General features: G+C 46.1%; 1 protein-coding gene across 1 annotated transcript; it reads right to left on the bottom strand.

The window, feature by feature from the left end:
- Positions 1–551: 551 nt before the first annotated feature.
- On the bottom strand, positions 552–17771 carry LOC135898817 (ionotropic receptor 93a-like). The gene is made up of 8 exons (XM_065427986.2): positions 17727–17771; positions 13280–13398; positions 12230–12320; positions 9193–9354; positions 7935–8073; positions 6622–6839; positions 4336–4622; positions 552–891 (listed from the first exon to the last, which is right to left on the bottom strand). Exons 1-8 carry the CDS (start codon positions 17769–17771, stop codon positions 552–554), a joined length of 1401 nt encoding a protein of 466 aa, XP_065284058.1.
- Between the last annotated feature and the right edge of the window lie 3445 nt (positions 17772–21216).

The following is a 21216-nucleotide window of genomic DNA, read 5'->3' as shown; positions in this document are numbered from 1 at the left end:
CACCTAAAAATAGGTATGCAAGCGTTTTTGCATTTTGCCCCCATCGAACTGCGGCCGCCGTTGTCGAGATCTAGTTCGCGGCCTTGAGCTCCACAACGCAACGCCATATCCACTAAGCTATCGCGGCTGATTGCTTAACAGCACAGCGTTCGTAATAACAGACGCATTACTGAGCATCTGCAGAAGGGTCTAGCGAAAGTTGCCTAGAAACATAAATTCTTTTTCCAAATGAGCTTTGAAAGTTTATGCACATTTTCTTCGCCTCCATGCGATGTTCTCTACGCTCTACGAACTATACGTGGAACGGTGTACAAGTTGGGAGCATTTAATGGGCTGTGGAGCCACTGTGTCTAGGGCGCCGAGACTGCTAAGAGTAGTGCAAGCCGCGAGCCTCTATTGCACTATACAGGTGCTATACAGTGCTATACAAGCCTGTGCACGTGTGCCGAGCGTAATCGGCTAACGACAGGTGATGTAGCGAGCGGCGTGCTCCACCGGATCGAACTGGCGCGGCCGCACCGCGCTGAGCGGGCTCGTCCTTCGTCGTCGGATCAGAGCAACCCGCTTCGCCACTGCGCGCGCCTTCTCGCCGGCAGGGTCGTGCGGCGTGCGGGCCGATCCCCGCCGAAGCTGCAGCAGCAACATCGGCGACGGGTGGCGCAGCGGCGGTGGACGGCGACCTCCGCGACGAGCACGGGCAGCGAGGCGCAGGCGCCGGCCACGAGGAGCTGCAGCACGGCCGCCACGTCCTGCAGCTGCAGGGGCGACGCGGTGCTCATCGACTGCGCCGACTGCGACGAGCCGCCGGCGCCGCCCGACGTGCGCTGGCTCCGCTCCACCAGCAGGTTCTTCCAGTGACTCGCCATGCCGGACTCGGCCACCCATCGGCTCCTGCTCGGAACGATCACTATTACATTGATTGATCGACTGAAGGATTAATTAATTAACTCATTCATTCATTCATTCATTCATTCATTCATTCATTCATTCATTCATTCATTCATTGCGTGCCGACCGATCTCTGTGGTTTCACACTCGGCTATTCCCAGAGAGAGGGGTAGGGGGCATAGGGGCGTACCTCACCTTAAAGTGAATGACTGAAGAAAATGAAGGAGTTATTCATGTCTTGGCTAGAGAGCTACCACTGAACAAGCAGCCTCTGCCGTCAGCATGAATTTCATATGAAAAGTCACGTGACAACGCTGTGTTTGGATAATTTGCGAGGAATGACTCGGCACTTGAACTGCGAAGTCTGAGGGCTTGTTTTAAGGTTACGCGCCAGAAAGTAAACTAATTTTGTACCCCCTCGTGAAGAAAAGAACGTTCACAATCGGCGTTCAGCCTTTAGAAGCTGCGAACAAGTACATTTACGCAGGAACAGTATTCACAGGGGCATTTGCAGCATTAGCAAGAAATCTGCTCCGGATTAAAAAAAAAACAGATTTGTGTGGTCTTTCAACAGCACAGCCCAATTTATAACGTAGCTGTTTCTTTCGAGCAGTTGCATTAAGGATTAAAGCTGCCTGTAATTAAACCGTGCACTTTAAACCGTTGCTCGCAACGTTGCCCGTTTACAACGTTGCCCGCATTTTCACGCGCAACAGCGCATGCACATCATGCACTCGGCAACGTTAGGGTATCAGTGACAGGTTAATTAGTCAAAATTTAGTAAAAATATAAATTCGCGACATCGTACCACAACTTGTCTGACTGTAGTAAAACAGTGTTGACTACGACTGAGCAACAATGAGCTCCAAATTTTTCGAATTTATCACGAAGGATCCTCCACTTGTTCGACGTCCTGATGGAAGTAATTCAGCTAACTGGGATCTTGGCGCAATACTTTGAATTAATTTCCCTTTCTTGCGGTCTGTTAATTCGTTTGGCTTCCGAGAATATGCGCTACTTCTTGCTTTAGAAATTAAAAAAACTTGGAATTTAAAATGAAAATGCTTCATGAATTAAAGTGGGGTTGCAGTAATCGCACTGATTTTCTATTAATCACAATTGAATATACCTTTATTTGGAGTATTATGAATTGTTTCATTCTGAGTGGTTATTTAAACAGTGGATTCTTCATTATGCCGTTGTTGGCAGATGTTTCGCCCAGCAAATTATGAAACGCGCAGATACATATTCGACAAGCTAATAACTTTTGCATTGTCGTTTTCTAGAACAAGAAAGAAAACAGAATGAGGCTCGCAAACACGTTGGCACTTGTCCTTTGGTGACACTAGGAACCTATAAACGTACTCACGTATAAGATTCCCTGTCGGAGACAAATCTTTAGAGATATCTCAACGCTTCCCTCAGCCTTCTAAGCGACACCTCGCCTGCTAAGACTGCTAACTATTCGGCACATGGTTATCACGCTTAAATTGTGCTTATTGGTTACGTCAAATGCAATGGCGATTAGACTATACGACCCTTCGCGATAGCCCAGTCGCTGCGGTGTTGGGATGCTGAGGTACAATTTGCCGGTTGGATTTTAACCATGGCAGCCGCATTTTGATGGCGGAAAAATGCAATAACGCTTGTGGTGCTTAGACTTAGGTGCAAATTCGAGCATCTGCAGGCCCGCGTTACGGCGTACGGCGTGCCACATAATCAGATCGTGGTTTTGGCACGTAATACCTCCCTAGAAGTTAATTTTTAAATAATACATATGAAATAACCACAGACACAGGGGTTAGTTTCATTCTCGTAGGGGTTCTTTCTCCGCCACACTCCTCGAATAGACTCTCCCGTTTTAGCGAAGCCAGCCTGCACGTTTCCACGCGCGAACAAACTGGTTCGACAGGGTGCATCGTTAACTTCCATCGGCACTGCGACTTTAAAGGGAGCGTATCCAGCATCGACGAAGCACGCAGCGCCTGACGCCGAGAAGCGCGTGGCGCGCAGCAGACGGGGTAAATAAACGTCGTGTCGAGTTATCTAATCCTCGCGTTATCTCGCTCCGTGTAACACGCGTTACCGCACGCATTGACGGCTGCCTGAATAAAGCCTGGGGGGAGAAAAAGACAAAAGAAAATGAATGCGAAAGAAACCGGTTGAGACGCGTGCGAGGCTTGGACCATCGCGAATATGCGTGCAGAGCCACTCGGCCGATACGCGCTCGGTGGGCACAGCGGCGTGAGAGTTCGTTCGACGAGAAAAAAAGAAAAAAAAATCAAGGCCACCCGCATCTCTCCCAGGTTTCGGAGCCACAAAGCTGTCGGCTCTTGTTTGTTTCTTTTCCTTCCTTCGGCGTTTTTGCATATTGGTATGTGGGTACTTTACTTTAATGTCCACGTTGTTCTCCAAAGATTTGTCGACGCGCAGTAAGCGTCTTTTCACGAGCCGGAAAAGAAAAAAGGAAACAACCCGTGCACAACATTCTTGATCTAAGTCGCGATAAGGGTGTATGGAGGACATTCTAGCCTGTAGCATCTTAGCTCCATTACACGTTGCTTTTCTTTTCGAGATGTTTCTTTAACGGCGTTTCAGTTTTCTTCTTCGGAAACGTGCGTGGCAACGTTGACCCAAAACGTGCAGAAAGCGTAGCAACCTGGTTTTCTTCCAATCCTTTTGCCCCCTACTAGGCTTACGTTGTGTCGAGAGCGTCCGAAACGCTTTCCTCGCTAACCTAATTTTTGCGTGGTTTGGAATGCTCGCAGGAGTGCCAGAAGAGCACGATAATATCACAATGGTTTCCAGTCGCGGTAGGCGACAGCGAGAATTACGTTGTAGAGTTTCGTGTTGATGGCACCGGTATACTCTCTCATGTTTGCCTGACACCAAAGCGCACTAGTGATTATTGCAGCTCCGTGTTTGCATTTTTTTTTAACCTGCGTCCTGATTCGTATTACGGACTTACCCCCAGTTGGTTCGTCTGGCACCTCGAACTTGTGCAGCTTGCTGTTATTTATGCTGGGTAGCGGAGGTTGGCGCACTTCAGTACAATGTGCAGCTACCGAAGTGCGAGTTCGATCCTAATCACTTTTGCTCATAAGTACCTTCACACAAAAGACTGACGCGTGGCATGTCCTTACGCCAACAAACACGCGCACATACAAAATAAAATGAAATAAACTATTTCTAATGCAAATCAGGGATTCGTATTTAAGTTAGACCAACCTGTATCAACAGTACAGTTGTGTTTTGACGACAATGCGTAGCTGGCTCTTCTTTTTCCTTTCTTTTTTTTGTTTTGTTTCTACGGTGAACTTTCAAGTCGTCACGATGATGATGATAATAATGATAATGAACACGACTGTGAGCACGATAACGTAACTTTCAAGGGCGTGTTCTTAAGTGTGTGGTTCACAAGACCAGATGCACGCGTCGCATCCCCACCTGACGTGCAGTGCCCTAGCGATGGCAGGGTCGACGTTTCTGTTGAGCCACATGCACATGGACGGGTACAGGACGGCCTCCTTGGCCAGGTAGAACTCGCCGCGGGGCAGCCCCTGGTAGAAGCGGCCCACCCAGTAGTGGAAGAGCAGCGTGTCCAGGAAGATGACCTTGCGGCCCTCCAACACGTCGTCGAACATGGACTTGACGAAGATGTCGCGTCCCGAAAGCACGGTACGCCGCTGCAGCGCGCGCCGCCACACCAGCTGGTGGTCGCGCCTGGTGGACACCTGCGACAGCGCACCTCTTGCTTGTGAATGCTTTTCGAGCGGCCCGAGCTACCGTGAGCCATTGCTATGAGTGAGCAGTGTCCCCGCATACATAGACACAAAGAAAGAAAGAAAGAAAGAAAGAAAGAAAGAAAGAAAAAAAGAAAGAAAGAAAGAAAGAAAGAAAAGAAAGAAAGAAAGAAAGAAAGAAAGAAAGAAAGAAAGAAAGAAAGAAAGAAAGAAAGAAAGAAAGAAAGAAAGAAAGAAAGAAAGAAAGAAAGAAGGAAAGAAAGAAAGAAAGAAAGAAAGAACCTCCGTCTCACTTCTTGGTGACTCATCTGAAACGACAACGATCCGTCTTTGCCGGCTTGCTGCTGCTGTGGACGCGAGAACGCCCGCTGCCATAGATCAAGTGGCAGATCACCGAACGCATGATGCAAAAGATGTGGGTTCGGCTCCCACCGGCGGCAAGTTCTCTTCCACTTTCATTTCCCTTTTCTTCGTTATTGGGTGACCCAGGCAAGCAACGCACATAAACGTGATATTAAACTGAACCCACTGCAGAACGATGCATAAGCACCTCTTTGTTGAACCTGAGCCCGAACAAGCCAGTGGTTTAGCTGGAAAAGTCATTATATATCTTAGAATTCCTAATTACGCAGAACTCGGTACCAAGCTGGATCAAACCGTGGAACTCGTGTAAGTTGCGCGATAGCAGTGTTTAGCGCGTCTCGCTCCCAGCGTCACAGTGCCGCAATGGCGTGTTCAATCCCCGACGGCAACGTTACGCTAAGTTTTGTTCTACAGAGATTATTTCATTGTGTCGAGGTGCGGTGCAGATTGTGCTTTCCAAATGTCAACGTCATTGTGTCGAGAGAAACCAGTGGGAACCACGCAATAATAGTCAGCGGAGATGCTCGGCAGGTCACCCGAGCATCTTCGAGCCGTCAACCAAATTTCTGAATTGCTGAAAGCGATCGCCTTAAAGTGTCTGCTTGAAGCTTTGCCCCCATACGCTGGATACCATGAAGGCTTATGCTCAACCGTTTAAGGTTTAGAAGCATTAATTTGGAAGCGTTACTGTCAGACCTTCGTCCCTGCGCAGCGCATGATAATAATGAGGGAGGATGCACAAGAGCTGCGAAATATTTCCACTGAAGTCGGAAACGCTTCTGTCTTGGTAAAACGCTTATAGCCCGCAGGGGGGCTGCAGACTTATTGTATCTAACTCTGCTTTTATGAATTCTGTATATTCTCCTCTATATATTACTCACAGCCTAAAAAAGACCCTGATCATGAGAAAGAAATTTCCAGAATAGTAAAAATGGGTCGGATTACATAAGGCGGGCATTACCAAATCATCACCGGCAGCTAACCGCTGTCCTTGATAAGAAATGTGCGCTGTCGTTGCATTCTAACGTTTCTAACATATGGCGTAGAAACTTGGAGGTTAACAAAGAAGCTTGAGAAGAAGTTTAAGGACCGTGCAACGATATATGGAAAAAGAAAGATTATGCGCAACGTTAAGAGACAGGAAAACACAGGTGTGGATTACAGAACAAACAAGAGTAACTGATATTCTAGTTGACATTAAGAGGAAGAAATGAAGCTATAGCCAGGCCATATAATGAGTAGAGTAGGTCATCAGTGGATTATTGGAGTTACAGAATGCGTGCCAAGGGAACGTAAACGCAGTCGAGGACGCCAGAGACTTAGGCGGAGTGACGAAGTTTCGAAATTTTCAGGCATAACTTGGAATCAGCTAGAACAAGAGAGGGGTAACTGGAGATCGCTGGAAGAGGCCGTCGTTTAATTTCACTGACCACTTCCAACTCCAATATTTGCGTTGTATAAGAGTAATTCGTTTTTTGTCCTACCTCCGTGCAGCGTGACGTTGTCACCATGCGATTTTCCGCGTTTCGTTACTCTGCCTAACGAGCTCAGCTGCAAAGCGCTAGCTTCGATCGAGTGAAATGACCGGGTGCCAAGCGGCGAGTCGACACCGACGAGCCCATCGCACCCTGAATATCTCGTCGAATGTGCTGCCCCTTATGACGACGGGAGTGACGCCTCGGTGGTCGACGATGTCCTGGAGGGTGTCGATGCGGGGCAGCTCCTCCTGGACGGTCATGCTGGCCTTCATGTGACCCGTGAAGGTATTCATCAGCACGATCAGCATCATCCACCAGAAGGCCAGCACGGTGCGTACGTGCGGGTCCTCGTGCGACCGCGGGGACGCTGCGCACAAGCGAAACAAGAACGGGGCGTCTATCATTGCTAATGCATGCATCACCTTCCGGAAGAGTTCAGTCTACGCTAACTAGTCTAGTGGCCTTGCTGATCTTACTTTACATCGAAGATATTATTGTGACTAGAAGCACTGGAGAACGCTGGATGCGTGTTTTCACGATTTCTTGCGAGAATGAGATAATTCACGGAATTTGTAACTGCAGGAGATAGGGAGAACATTAGGGGGGGGGGGGGGGGTACAAAAATTCTGAAGTGCGTGGGTTATTTAGGGGCTAATTGAAAATTGCTAACGCGTCACTTCTTTTTGCCAGTTTAGAGATGTCATATGAAACGCTTAGAAACCTACCCTGCTGCCCGGAGAGAACCGAAGGTTGTAGCACTGCTATGTTTGAAGAAAATGCAGGACATGTTATGACCATGTATTAAAATTTTCAAGTGTGTCGGTTAAGTACAGCTTTGTGTAAAATTATAGAAGCGTTTCAGAGCTTTTACAGAGCCTTACAAGAGTATTGTACGAACCACGGAGGATATTGCTTATTGTTCGGAAAAAATACAACGTGCCACAAAGTTTGTATTCTAAATTACTAGATGGCATCCTATGAATGATGTGCGGGCAAAGTCTGAAAAACGTTAGTTAATTACAGCCCTTGCAAAAATTTTTTTAAACAAGCATTTGACAGCGTGATACGGTCGTTATCAGCTATGTTTCCAAATGCCCTGAGATAACTATAGTTTTCAATTTTCATGTTTTATACGAGAAACGTAGTAACCTTTCTCCGGTGACATCAGTGAATTAAATAAATAACCTTGTTTATATTTCGCAAAAATAGGGGGAAGTAATGGGTAATGTGTAGGAGAAGTACAAATGTGTAGGTTCTTAATGACAGTCTTTTCAGTAAATTAAATTACGTATTCAAGCGGTCTGGAGCAGTATATTATACAAAGTAGCCATAGGTTTTCGATTAAGGAACTAACCTTTTTGCAAAGCGGCAATTAATGTGCCCTTTAAAATATGGTGACGTAAGCAATTTTTTCGTTTCTTTTTTTTTAATAATGCTTCAGTTTCTGGCTCTTTCTCGTTACCTTCGATGAGCAAGTTTCCCAGCAGCTCAAATACGTTGCGGTAAAACAAGGCGCTGAACTTCTTCAGTGTTTTTCGTCGCTCGTACAGAGAGAGCCCCACGCTCAGAAAGAGCAGGATTCCAGCTATGATGAGCCATATCTGAAATAGAGCAGCAAAGTTCTTTAACGTACGTTGACCTAACAAAAACGCGAAGATAAATGAACCTGAGCAGATCAAGTAAGAAATTAAATAATAAAAGCGAAAAAAGGAAGTGCCAGTTAACGTGGTATATTCTGCAGATGCATCCTTCATAGGTATTCACACTGTTCAGATGATTTTTTTTACAATACTAGTTTCATAGCTACAATGAAATCGGTAAAATGGCTATCGAGCCTTGGCGTAAATACCTTCTATCATACATAAGGTCCGTGGATCTTCTGTAAGTGAATCGCTGAGTTATTCAACACATCGAGGGGAAAAAATAAGGACATGGAGTTGAATTTTTGAGGCAACGATGATATTTTTCCTTGGTTATTTTATTCGTTCTTTTCTTATTCTGTGCCATACCCCATTTCGAACAATACATCATAAGCCTGGCTAAGCACGAAAGCTTTTGATCAATATGGAACTGCCGTGGTTCAGTCTACATCAGGATAAGAAAGGCCAATTCTCATGTTTACATTTGCCCATCGTGTTCTCACGTTAATTGCTTTTCTTCGTTTGTTGTCTGCGTGAATTTGCTTCTGTCACAGTTTCCCTTCAACTTGCGTTTTTCAAAATTGGAAAATACTTTTATTTGCTGCGTACAACATAGAATTAGCATAACCCGTAAACAAAGAGCGTATGTATGCGTGTTTTCATGAATTTTTCCACTTGATATGTCTTGCAGCAAAATTTCGCTATTCATGACATTGGTTCAAGCATGACAGCATCAGCTAAATGTACCATACTGTGAGCCAGTGGTGCAGTCGGGAAAAAAAATCTCGTGAAAATAAAGCTGCTGCGAAGAAGCTGAATTTTTTCACAGCCTGAAGCTGGGGTGTTTATTTAACAAAGACTGGGAGAACGAGAATAGGTTACGTGTCTCGGTATTGGACAAGGCGGCCAGCTGATAAAGTTGAGCCTCAGTTTACGCGCTGCACCTGTGGTTTGCAAGCTTTCCTGCCCTGTAGTACGCGGCTTCGAAGATGAATTCAGGCATTTATGACAAGGGCACTCTTTCGGAACAATTTACTAGTGCGCGACATGCGAATCGATCGAGACTGGGTGATCTGTCACCTGCGTGTCGAACCCTCCGATGTGGCCAGCCACGTTCGAGACGTGGCTGATGAGTCTGCCAGCCACGTGGCAGGCGACCGTGTCAAAATAGTTGGGCAAAGCGTGGCCAACAGTGAACCTTTCCTCGGTGGGCGTCGCAGGGCCGATGGCAAGGTCAGCCTCCTGGTAAAAAAAGAAGACAGAAAGAAAGAAAATAGGAGAAAAAAAACGTCGAGGTTAGTAATGGAATTACATAAATAGCAACATTCCCCTGTAATGGAGAATGCACTCATCATCGGCGCTCACTGTGCTGCGCAACTATCATATGCCAGCCTCGGAATTGAAAAGGTACAGATTTGATTCTGACTAGCGTGCCTTTTATGTACCTATTTTGTCGCGTCGTCGTCGTCGTCGTCGTCGTCGTCGTCGTCGTCGTCGTCGTCGTCGTCGTCGTCGTCGTCGTCGTCGTCGTCGTCGTCGTCGTCGTCGTCGTCGTCGTTGTTGTTGTTGTTGTTGTTGTTGTTGTTGTTGTTGTTGTTGTTGTTGTTGTTGTTGTTTATGACGCAAGTTTATCTTCGCCTCGGTAGTGTTAATGGTTACACATATACAATCACATGCTAGCGCGTATTGAATACCAGAGTGCTGGCTATATGCAGAATATCCAACTGACAAACGAAGGGTACCATCAAGCTGGTTTCTCCACGCAAACACTCTTCATGCGGCGAAGCCCACAATAACGAACGAAAGGGCCTTGCATTTACGCATGTGTTAGAGTTAGTTTTCGGGGAGCTTCACTGGTCATAAAGACGAAACCGCGTGTGATATGACGAGGCAGGAAGGCATTTCGCGCAAGGCCAAATCGAGGTCAAAGTTATCCAACCAGCCTCCTCCACTCGCTCACGATTTGGTCGACCCAATGCATCCTTTGCAAAACCCACAATATATAATTATTATCCCTGTGCCACAACTAATTGAATCGGCGTCGCGTCAAGGGTCATACCAGTGACACAAGATACAAGCACAGCTGCACTTTCTAACGCACGAATTCCTCCCGGTAGATACCCGCACCGCTCCAGAAAAACGTACGCGAACTCACCAGCGCCGTTTAGGCGGAGATCGCAAACCAGTATGTAGCACGTACACGTGACGGCCAAACGCTCATTTCTGTCTGGCTAGAGACAGCCAGTGTTGTCCCATTATTCCTAGACGCCAAGGCATACTTCGCTGGCCCTAGCCGTCGAAAGCAATAGTGTGAACGATGCAGAAGACAGAACTCAATAATATTTGTGTATGCCGATATGTCGCCGATTCCTGTGTGCGCTGTAAAGAACTCCAGAAGGTCGTACCTAATTCGTCATTATAACTTGAGGTTATAGCGTGAAAGGGCACGCAGGACGACATAGGAGACGAAAACACAGCGCCGCGTCTCCGTCTTCTCTGCGCTACAACGTCAAATTATGCACTACCAACTAGCCCACCAGTCTGTTCCGTCCACTATAGATCATTTCCTAGCGCAGGCGTGCTTTGGGGTATTAAAATTAATAAGCAAATTATGTCCTCTCTAACACACTTCAAGCAGCGAAACTCATCTGGCGATGCAGTCTCCATCGAAAACAGAAAGGGACGAGACATTCTTTTCCTATGCCATTGAGCGCACACGACTGAAATAGGGTGCACTTCCCGCGGCAATTTTCTATGCGAATGGTCAAGCCAGTGTGCGCCAGGAGACCTTGCTTTAAGCTATTCAGCGCTCTTTGCTTAATAACATATTGAACTGCGCCCTATAATTAGGCCCAGTGGTTATTTAGTTCTATTCTATGAGATTCGCATCACCCGCGACATGTAACTAGTCCTGCTAGTGACAAATAAACATGGTGCCACTCGATATTGCAAGAAGAGGCAAAAAAATAGTTGATCTGTAACAAAGTAGGTGTAAGACCACTGTTTCATTTTGACCATATACGCATAAATTCAAGCGCGTGTTAGCGCATCATTTACTCTGTCTAAAAGAACTGCAAGATAGCGGAACGCGCCATCTTTCTGCGGCGCCGCAATCATGTAAACAAAGGTTATGAGCCAGGTAGAAGTACCGTATCGATGCAATAGACGGGAGAGAGAGAGAGAGAGAGAGAGAGAGAGAGAGAGGCCTTAGGTGAACGTGTCGTCGCGTCGTGTGGAACAGAAGTATTGTAAGGCGGCTGGAGAGTACAGTTGTGGTTTGTACTCAGCCACTCACCACTGGAAGCCACTCGCCGGACCGTAAATTAACGCTGTTGGAACCGGCGGTCCGAAGATGCGCGAACTTCATGCAACGTGGAGCAGTAAAGAACGTGGAGCTGGGCCTAACATCCAGCATGTTTTTGAACGCTCGTTTACATTTACACTTTGTACAAGAACGATTCAGAAAAGGAATCCAAGCCGCTGTACCCTGGCCTCCAAGCATCCATCCGTCTCACCTTTTAACCCCTACTTCGTCATGGTCCCGTCACCTCCCATCAATCCGGCGTCAGGAGATGGATCACATAATCCCCCGCTAACCTGGAGGCAACCCTTTTCCTCCGAGGAGCTGGGTGTTGGCTTGGCCGCGCGCGCATATAACTGGGCTTAAACAGGGGAAGAGTAAAGGTAAGTGACCCCGTCTCCAACATGGACGTGGCAGTTGGGGCCCGAGGTTATGTGAAGGAATGCCTCCTTGCAAGTTGGCCAAAACCGTCCTCGCGGTGTCCAACTGTTTGTAATCAACACAGTTGGCCATGGCTCTGACGAGGGCGTTGGCTCGTTCTCCATTTTCGCGTTCTCCGTGAGCCAATGGTTTCATGGGGTAAACGCCCGATCACAACAACGCCGTGCGCATATGCTGTCGCGCGAGACGAGTAAAATTAAGAACTAAAAAAATAGGATGCGGACAAGACTGAACAACACTAGCTCTTGTGTTGTTCACTCTTGTCCGTGTCCTTTCTTGCGCTATCTTTATTATGTTCCGTGAAACAACTATTCCGGAAGCAAGCCTTGAAAGTTGAGCAAACGCGGTTAGAAAGAGAAACGGCCAGCCCCTCACGTTTCGGTAGACCATTCCCAGCTGGCCAGCCCAGACGCCCTGCGCGTTGCGACCTGCCCACACCGTGTCTGGGGGAATCCGTGGGATTATCCTGCGCACAGCCGCGCATGCGCGAAGTCACAATTATGAGAAGGGTGCAGCTTTTTGTTCATTGGGTACGAGTGACAGCCATGGATTTGAACAGATCAGCCAGGCCATTTCGAATTTCATGGTGCACCTTTTTAGAGGTAGTGCCAATCCACATGCGGGAAGGGTTGGTGGCAAAGGCAATAAGGCAAGGAAGTTCTGCAGACAATCAGTGAAATCCGTCCTCTAATCTCCTATTTAAGCGACCATTCAGTGATGCTGCCGGTCTTTCTTATCCCTACTCTTGGCGATTTGGCTGTTGGCACGTGTGCTGCGCGTGACCGACACGTTATGCTGTTGTTGTGCCCAAGGTGTTAACTCGCCTAATTAGGAGAGACTCTCTATAAAAAAAAAATTGCTATTGGCCGGCCTATAAACAGTTTATAGACTTTTAGCCTTATACTTTATATCGATCGTCGTTTATAAACAAGAACGAATTTTAATTTTTCAGGAAAGTCCGATTGTACTTGTTCTCGCTTATGCCAAAGAAGCGCCAGCCGCTACGCCAGCTTCAACAACACCGCGCATGAATCGTGAAGCATATGACTACGCCTGGTTGCGGTAGTTCCGTTATTTTTTTATTTATTTTTTTAACTGTAACAACGAAGCACTGTTGCGCTTGAGTATACAGCGCAACGCCGGCTCTGTGCCCTGTTCCCTCCTCTTCGTTGCATTTATACCTACCCTCTATTTCTCGTATTATTTTTAACATCTAGGTCATGTTTAGCTGTTTCTTTATTTTACAGCCAGGAGCATCAGTGCGCATAAAACAGACAATATTCGCACGCGTGCATAGATACGTATGTGGGCAATTTATTCTTTAATTTTTCATATCATATTCGAAATCATATCTTTTATGGCTGCTCTGAGTCCACAAAAAAACAAGACAACAAGAATGCAAAGACATATAATGCGCAAGTGTACTCAATGTTACCCAACTCAAAGCCCATGGACTGTTGCAGAAGCGAGAGCATGTAGCCAGCCAGTCCATCGAAAGTGACCGCTCCGTTCTCCTCCACTTTGACTCTCGCGAACGGGTACATCTGCAAGAGAAAAGGGCAAGCCACAGTTGCCGTGACTCTTCTTCCGCACAACAGCCCTTCCAAGACGCCGCTGCGACCCACTGTAAGCCATCCAAAATATATAAAGTCGCATGGTGACAACAATGCTCGTTTAGCGGCGCAGTAAGAAGTTTATTTCAGTTGATGTTTCAATATGTTTGTTAGCTGATTCTTTTTCTTAAGAATGTCATACCGAGGATGTTTTCACAGCGAAGCTGTATATGGCTACCCCATCAAATCTTCTGCGTCCGTGCGTGTACACCATCGTGTCGACAAAGAAATATTTTCGTCTCCAGAGCTAGTGTAGAATCCAGTCTTGTAGGTTAATTAGCATAAGTGTAAAAACCTATAGTGGATTGCCTATAGTTCATCCTAGTGTGTTCGTCGCAAGTGTCAAGCCGAGTGATTGATGTCCCATTGTTCTCGTTACGGTGCTTGTTCGCCGCCGATATAGCAACCATGTCCGTGCAAAGGCCGTAATTAACACACAGGTATACATCTTACAACGTGTGTTCGTCTGTGCAGTGACATTAGTGTCACCTAGCGACCTTATCGGCAGTTCTCCATGGGCGGAAAACACCCGTCTACTTAGATTCAGGTGCACGCTAAAGATCCCCAAGTGGTCGAAATTTCCGCAGTCCTCCACTACCATCAGAAAGTGGTTTTGGCGTGTCAAACCCCCATAATTATTATAACTTCTTTTTCTCTTTTTTTCTTACAGCGAAGCTGTTAAGGACTACTTTACCCATTATCGTGTCCGTGCGTAGAAAAAAATACCGAAAGTAGTACAATGCCGGGTGCAGTCTGCCATTTTTTTTTCAATTCTATTCAACTTATTTCCCAGAATCATCTGGACGGCTTCCTGGCTAAAAGCTGCTAGAGCAGCTTGGCAAAAGGCGCAGGAAGCCGTTACAAGGCATAGCGGACAAGACACATAAAAAAAAAATCGGGTATAATCGCAACCAATGGAATCAAACACGATTTCAGTTTAAGAAATCAGTTTTACAAGATACGCCAAAAGCCCCACGTACACAGCTTCGCTGGTCATCCTTCTTAACAGTGACGAAGGGCACTGAGTTTTTTTTCTTTTAGACTCACGCTCAGAAAGGTCGACTTCTGCGTTTATGCTTGCTTCCTGTCTTCGTGTGCTCTCTTCTTTTTGTTGTCTTAAAAAACTTTACTGCGATAGCAATGAAACTGGCACTCGAGGCGCATTCACGCCATCGCCGTTGGCACTAGCGCGGTTCTCGCGCGTAGGGTTAGAACGATTCCAGAGACGTGCAGTGTGTTTGGCTGAAAAAGCGGCGAAGGCAAGAGGACGCACCGTCCTGCTATGCCGAAACTACTTTATACCGGAGCCAGAGCCGCTTTCGGCTTCCGCTGCTGGCAGGAGCCTTGAATTAGCCTTCCTCCTGAGGAGCTATTTGCGTACCCCACTTTTCTGCATAAACGCTGCCCTGATCGGAATGCATAGTAAGCGTCACGAACAGTTCACTGGGTGCTGACAAACGCCGACTGTTTTCCGTCCGCCTCATCTCGAGCATCTTGAGATTGAGCTGCAACGTCGGTGCGACGCCGCTGCCGACGACGTTCCTGATCGCGCCAGCGTTTTGAGACGCCTGGTTTCGGTCAGGACGCTGTTCCTGCAGCAGCCGCAGTTTTTACCGCGTGGTCAGGCTTGTAGCGCAGGAAAGGGCGAAAACATAGGACGCCGTGGTAAACACAGCGCCTGTGTGGCTGACTAAAAATGTGCCTCGTGCGTGCGTCATTGCGCACGTCACGCCGCAGCCATCTGGCTGACTAAACACGTGGCCTATAGTCCATGCGTCATTGGGCACGTGATGGCGCAGCCAAAGGGGAGGAGGTGGCGCAACGTCATGAGTGTACAAAATGAGCGCGTTCATGACGTTCCGAGGTCAACAAACGGTACAATGTTTTCGCATTCCCACTCGTAAGCAGTCGTAAGTGTCTCTGTCGAATTCTGCTTTATTGCGATAGAAATTATATGAACACTCCAAGCGAATTTTCGCCTTCGGCGTCGGCATCGCCCTGCGGCTCCGCATATATTTAGGTATATACATGCCATATGCGTATGCATGCCGTATATGCGGGTAATATTGCTACATTATTCAATCGCTGAAGTTGTTCACACTAGTTCTTACGTCATTAATTAAAGTGTTCGTCAGAATTTTGAGAATGGCAGACCACAAACAAATGCCGTGAAGCATAAAATTCACTGCGCGCGTCTTCTATCTTAAATCTTCTCAGCCTATTAAATAATTAGTGTACAAAGCAGTATCAGTGCTCAAATTGGAAAGTGATGTAGTTTTACTGGCGCGACTCTATGGGCAACATAGTGGCGCCCGTGCGATGTCATTACAGGCTCTACAAGGGGTAAAGATTGCCAGAAATTTTGGCGCACCCGCTTATGTCGTGTTCGCGTTAGTCGATCCTGCATATAGTTAGAACACCGTCCAAGAAGTTCAAGCCCAACGCTAAACCTTTATATAGCAGCCAGTGCTTCGCCGTTCGAGCGAAACCCAATTTTTTTAAGACCTCGTTGTTAATTAGCCACTTTAGGTGCCAAATAATTATGCCCATTGCAAATTTAGTATCGGGATATTTTTTGGTATATTCAGTATCATAAAAAAACGTACTGCTGCGGAATTATTAAGAATTTTCAATTCTTCTGCGAGTTTTGTCAAGCTCGCAGAGTGTGTTCTGTGGTTGATGAGTCTTTACAGAAACGTTGGATATTAAAAATATCAGCAATTTCATGTCTAGCATACTGAATAGAAGGTATACAACGAGTTGAACAATGTGCCTGATGCAAAACATTCTCAAAAACAACCAAAGAAGTGAGCCTGCTATCTGACGACATATTGACGCCGAGAAAAAATAGCCAGCCGTCTTCCAACTCGTTTTACTGAAACACTTTACAGATATATTTCTAACTTGCAGCACAAGTCCAATCGCGAGTGTCTCAAGACGCATGAGAAACAGTCTAAATATAATTATTTTCAGCGGTGCTTTTGCTTTTGATTCGCTAACTTCGCGTGCACATTTGTGCACACAGCACATAAAGAGTTGGAACGCCGTGTGAGAAGCTCGAAGGCCACGCTAATACTTGCTATCGTTTTCAATGTTTCCATTTTTGTAAGCAAACTGCCATTTTTGTTATCGCAGTATTTCAGTGTTTTCTGTATTCATTCAGAGGCGCATAAGGAAAGGGCCTCATGTGTTAGTGCGGTGAAGTGTCACGTCACTCTTTTTTCTCAAGGTCTTGCTTGTGTCAGCGATATGGGTAACAAATCACCGGAGGGACGGCCGTAAATTCCTATACGCTGTTTCCGCTTCTACGTGCGCCGTAAAAACGATGCTGCCGCTATTGCAAGGAGGCTGCAAGTTGATCTCAGTTCGCAGAAGCCTCTTCCCTCATCTGCGTCTGAGCATTCAAGCACCGAACACCCTGTTAAGGCAGAGTCATTCATCTTCCTTTTCTGACACGACAGCTTGCGGCAGCGGTCAAGTCGACGTCACCTGACATCGCCGTAACTACGGGGAAACAAAGCGCAGATCGCAACTAGTTCAGAGGTGTGACGGCGCAGAAAATTCTCAATTCCCTTCACCTTAGTCCGATTTAGTTAACAACTGACACACGAACGTAAATGTGTATAGAGAGACTTCAAGTTTTAACCAAGAAACCTATGATGTCGCAGCGCGCGCACGCATGAGCAAACTACAAAAATTTATTTGCAATTTCTGGTCGAGCCACTTCAATTCGTGGCCGCCGTAATCTGCGGCTTAGTAGGCTTTGTTTGTTTCTCTTTTTTTCTCTGCGACGATAACGTGTTCAGGAGCAATAGAATCACACCTGCCTTCCAGCAACACGTTGTTCACCCAGGCTGGGTAGGTTAGCGGTAGGCAACGGTAGGTGGCTGCTACATATATGTCGTCATGGCCTGGATAAGGCCTATACTTTTCTGCATCGTAACCACGGAGATGCAAAAACGAGTTCGCTACGTGTAATGCAGAGGTCTCCCGCGCTGCTTATTTTACGCTGTATATATTATTTTTTACCCGGTGACATCGTGTAAGCAACTATTCCAGCTTTCTGCTTGAACGAAGATGCATAGTTTGCTCCTTTTTTTGTCCGCATGTTATTCCCCAAGACTTAACAGTATCACACGGCGTTAAAGTAGCGGACAAAGCATTTCGTTTCTTTCTTTTTACACCTATCAATTATCGAAGCGAAGTAGTACGATTGAAAGAGAAGCGAAAAAAACAATTTGATGAGTAGCTTTACTCACGGTGAGCCCCGTCACTCTGAGTGAAACGTTCGAGTAACGGGACATGCTTACACTCGAACGACCAGCCTTGTTTTGTGGTCAGTCTAGTTCACGAGCCGTTCGGAGCTGCAAACATCGACTTCTTTCTTCATTGTGTTACTCCTACATTTTCTATGTTTTCTTCCTGCGTTTTTAACATTTTTGAACACCCTATAAAGTCCCGAAACGTACAATTGAAATTAGCTACAAGTAGCACCGCTATCTCTGTCGGCCGGCTGAGCACGCGAATTTTTCCCACTAGCGAGCGGTAAATAACTGCCGCTGTGGCCCATGGTCCATTAGTTCAAAACGAAGCATCGTTAAACGGTGTGATAGCGCAGTTATCGGGTTCCCTGAGCAACTGCTGCTGCGAGCACGCTTCGTGTGCGTCAATCTAGGAATTTAATTTTCTTTGTTTGTATTCTTTCCCACAGTTTCAAGGGAAAAGTGGTGGGTTGCTCGTGGTGCCTCACATACGCAGCCTGTGGTTTCCAGATTGTAGAGCGCCCTTGGCACAGTGTGTCGCTCAACCGGCCTAAGGAACATTAAAAAATCATGAAGAATGCCATAGCTTTCTCGTGTGATAAGTTCACAGCTGCTGAGCATTGATAACAAGAGACAAACGCGGAGTGCGAGCGCAATCTGTTTTTGGAGAGCGCTCTTGGGAGAGACCTGACAGGACTAATCGCACTTGTAGAAAAGTCGAAGTTGATTAGTTGTTCTTTAGTGGTTTAAAAAATCGCTATGGTGACATAGTTTCTGTTTACCTTTATGTGTATCGGGAGGATAATTTCGTTTAAGAACAAGAAAAACTGCAGATGGCGACAAAAAAAGGACAGCCCATATTAATTACGAAACACATATATGTGCCACTGAAAAAGAACGGCAGTTAGCCCACCCACTGCAATGCTTCTTTTTTGCGTGCCAAAAGATTGTAATGAACATGATGATGGTATAATTGACCGATGCCTATAAATCTGCATGGAGTACCGCTAGAGCCATTGCTGTGAAGGAAAACATCCGCGATAGCTTGAATTGAAGCACTCTACTGCAGGTTGAAGTTTTTTTTACTGTAGAGCAGTATTGTATTGAGGCAAAGCCAACACTCGTGTAGCCACCATTCGTTTTTTTTTTTGCGTCTTTCCTGTGTTTTTGTTCGTTCACGCTCTGTTATGGGCAGATATGCACATGCTCACGAGGGCCTTCCTCCCCCTCATCTGCCCTCACACTCACGAGGTGTGGTGTCGCGGACGTTGTGAGGCGAGGGTGACGGTGCGTACGGGACGATGTGATGAGGAAAAGGCGATTCATTTGTTGAAGTACAGAAGAGTCACTAAGATCATACGCATGGTGGGTTTAAACTATAAAGGCTTAAAGTGCGCTGGCAGGAAGTCTCTCTAGCACAGATCTACGGCGCAGCCCTCTTTCAACTGACTGAAGTCGTCAATGGCTGTTGATGTTACTGTAACTATACCTATTGAAAGCGGCAACGTGAGCGGGAGGAGTGAGGGCGACTTTTTAGCGCCACTCTGACATTATTTTTTTTTCCTCTGATCATGACTAGTCAGCGCACTCCTTTATCCCAAGTAAATACCCTGGAATTTACCTTTTCTTGCTCGACCTAAATGGACAAAAATTTGAGGATTTTCGGGCAATGACAGCATTTTTGACATATGAACTAAAGGAAACATCAAGATGAATAAAAAACATGTTGGTAATATAGGCAGAGCTCGTCTACAGTACAACCAAAACTAGCTTCCTTTTTTTATTATTATTCTTCAGCTCACGCACGGCAGTGGCCGTCGGGCGACCTTATTTAGAGCAAACATTCAGTTTCAGTGCTCAACTTCCACAACGTCGAGCTATTGCCCTGATTCTCAAGAACAAGCACAGCAGAATATTAGAATAGGGTATCACGTAGTTCCTTAGTACAGTGAAACCTCGTTATAACGAACAGTTAAAAAGTCGGAAATTAGTTCGCTATATCCATAATTCGTAATATAAAATTTCGTAAAAAATACATGCAAGAGCAGCAAAATTCAATCAGAGAAGGCACAGCAACTCGAACGATGCTTACTTGGGTCACGTTCATTTATTTACGCACAAAGAACTGCGTTATCGCGGCCTGCTTCTTGGTGTTGATCGCATTCCGTATCACGCCCTGTTCCACAGTTTGCAAACACTCAACATGGGCAAACCCCCTGCCCTCAATAGCACTGCAGTGGCGGCGCAGTAAATCCAACGCAGCAAGTGCTTCTTGTGAAGTCGGAATGTTCGGAATGTTCGGAAACGGCGCTGTCAGCGGTTGTGAGATGCGGACGATTTCTTTGGATGTCAACTCACGATGACGACGTGGCATCTGTGGCGCTGTCAGCGCCTGCGAGGTAGTCCTGAACGTTTGCTGCGCAGCACAACAAACTTGTAGTGCAACGAAGCCTGCCGCCTGCTATTAAAGTGAGGTAGGGCTTGACGTCGTGAAGTTCGTTATATCCATTTTATGCCAAACCGCGTTCGCTATAGGAAGTTAAAAATACATGTGTTTGACAAAAATATTTCGGAAGACTTCGATATACTCAATAATTCGTTATATGCGTGTTCGTTATATCGAGGTTTGACTGTATAACTATTGAATTCCGACAAATTCTATGTTTTCAAATCCACGTAACCTGCCTGAAACATTAGGCATGAAAAACACCGCTAGCGCGATTTATTACCAACAAGAAGTACTTAGCACATACACTTCAAGTTCCGTCTCGTTTGCCATCTATAAGCATGAATTGTAAAAAAGAATGGTCAGCTTCATGCTGGTAAAAAACATACTTATTGCTGGAAAAGTAGTCGCTTCGGCTTTTCAGTGCATTAAGGTAGGCTTATTTAATAACTACCAGCGAAGTGTAGTACTTACTACAATCTTTTTTTTCATTTACCCACTGTCGATATGCAACCGCTGTGGCATAAATGGAAGACGTGACTGCATGATTGACAAAAGCACCATTAGTTTCCGAGCCACCAGGGCAGACATGCTCTCAGGAAAATTCAGCTTTGATAACACGTTCGCATTTTAAGCCGCATTTCGTATTTCTACAAATTTAACAGCGCCGTTGGACGAGCTACCGCCACGAAAACAAGAACGAAACCTCTTAATATTGTTACGCAGCGCTTGCGCATGAACACGACAACCATGCAGCTGAGTTGCAGTTCGGTTAGTCTAAATGCGAGTGAGCCCGGCTGAGTCGAATTTCAGGGAGTCTGAGTCCAAGTGAGCCCGACTGAGTAAACGCTTGTTGAGTCTGAGTCCGAGTGAGCTTTTCCGAGTATTATTTTGGTGAGTCTGAGTCCGAGTAAGGCTCTGAGCAAAAAAAAAATTTTTTTTGTGAGTGGGTCTAAGTGACTTCTGTTTAATTTGCCGACATAAACACAAAGAAAAAGTTTGAGGGACGCTTAAGCTTCGCCTTTGAGCGTGGAATTCAAT

This window comes from Dermacentor albipictus, chromosome 3 (assembly GCF_038994185.2).
Source record: "Dermacentor albipictus isolate Rhodes 1998 colony chromosome 3, USDA_Dalb.pri_finalv2, whole genome shotgun sequence".
NCBI lineage: Eukaryota > Metazoa > Arthropoda > Arachnida > Ixodida > Ixodidae > Dermacentor > Dermacentor albipictus.
This window is presented reverse-complemented; position numbering and strand designations above follow the sequence as displayed.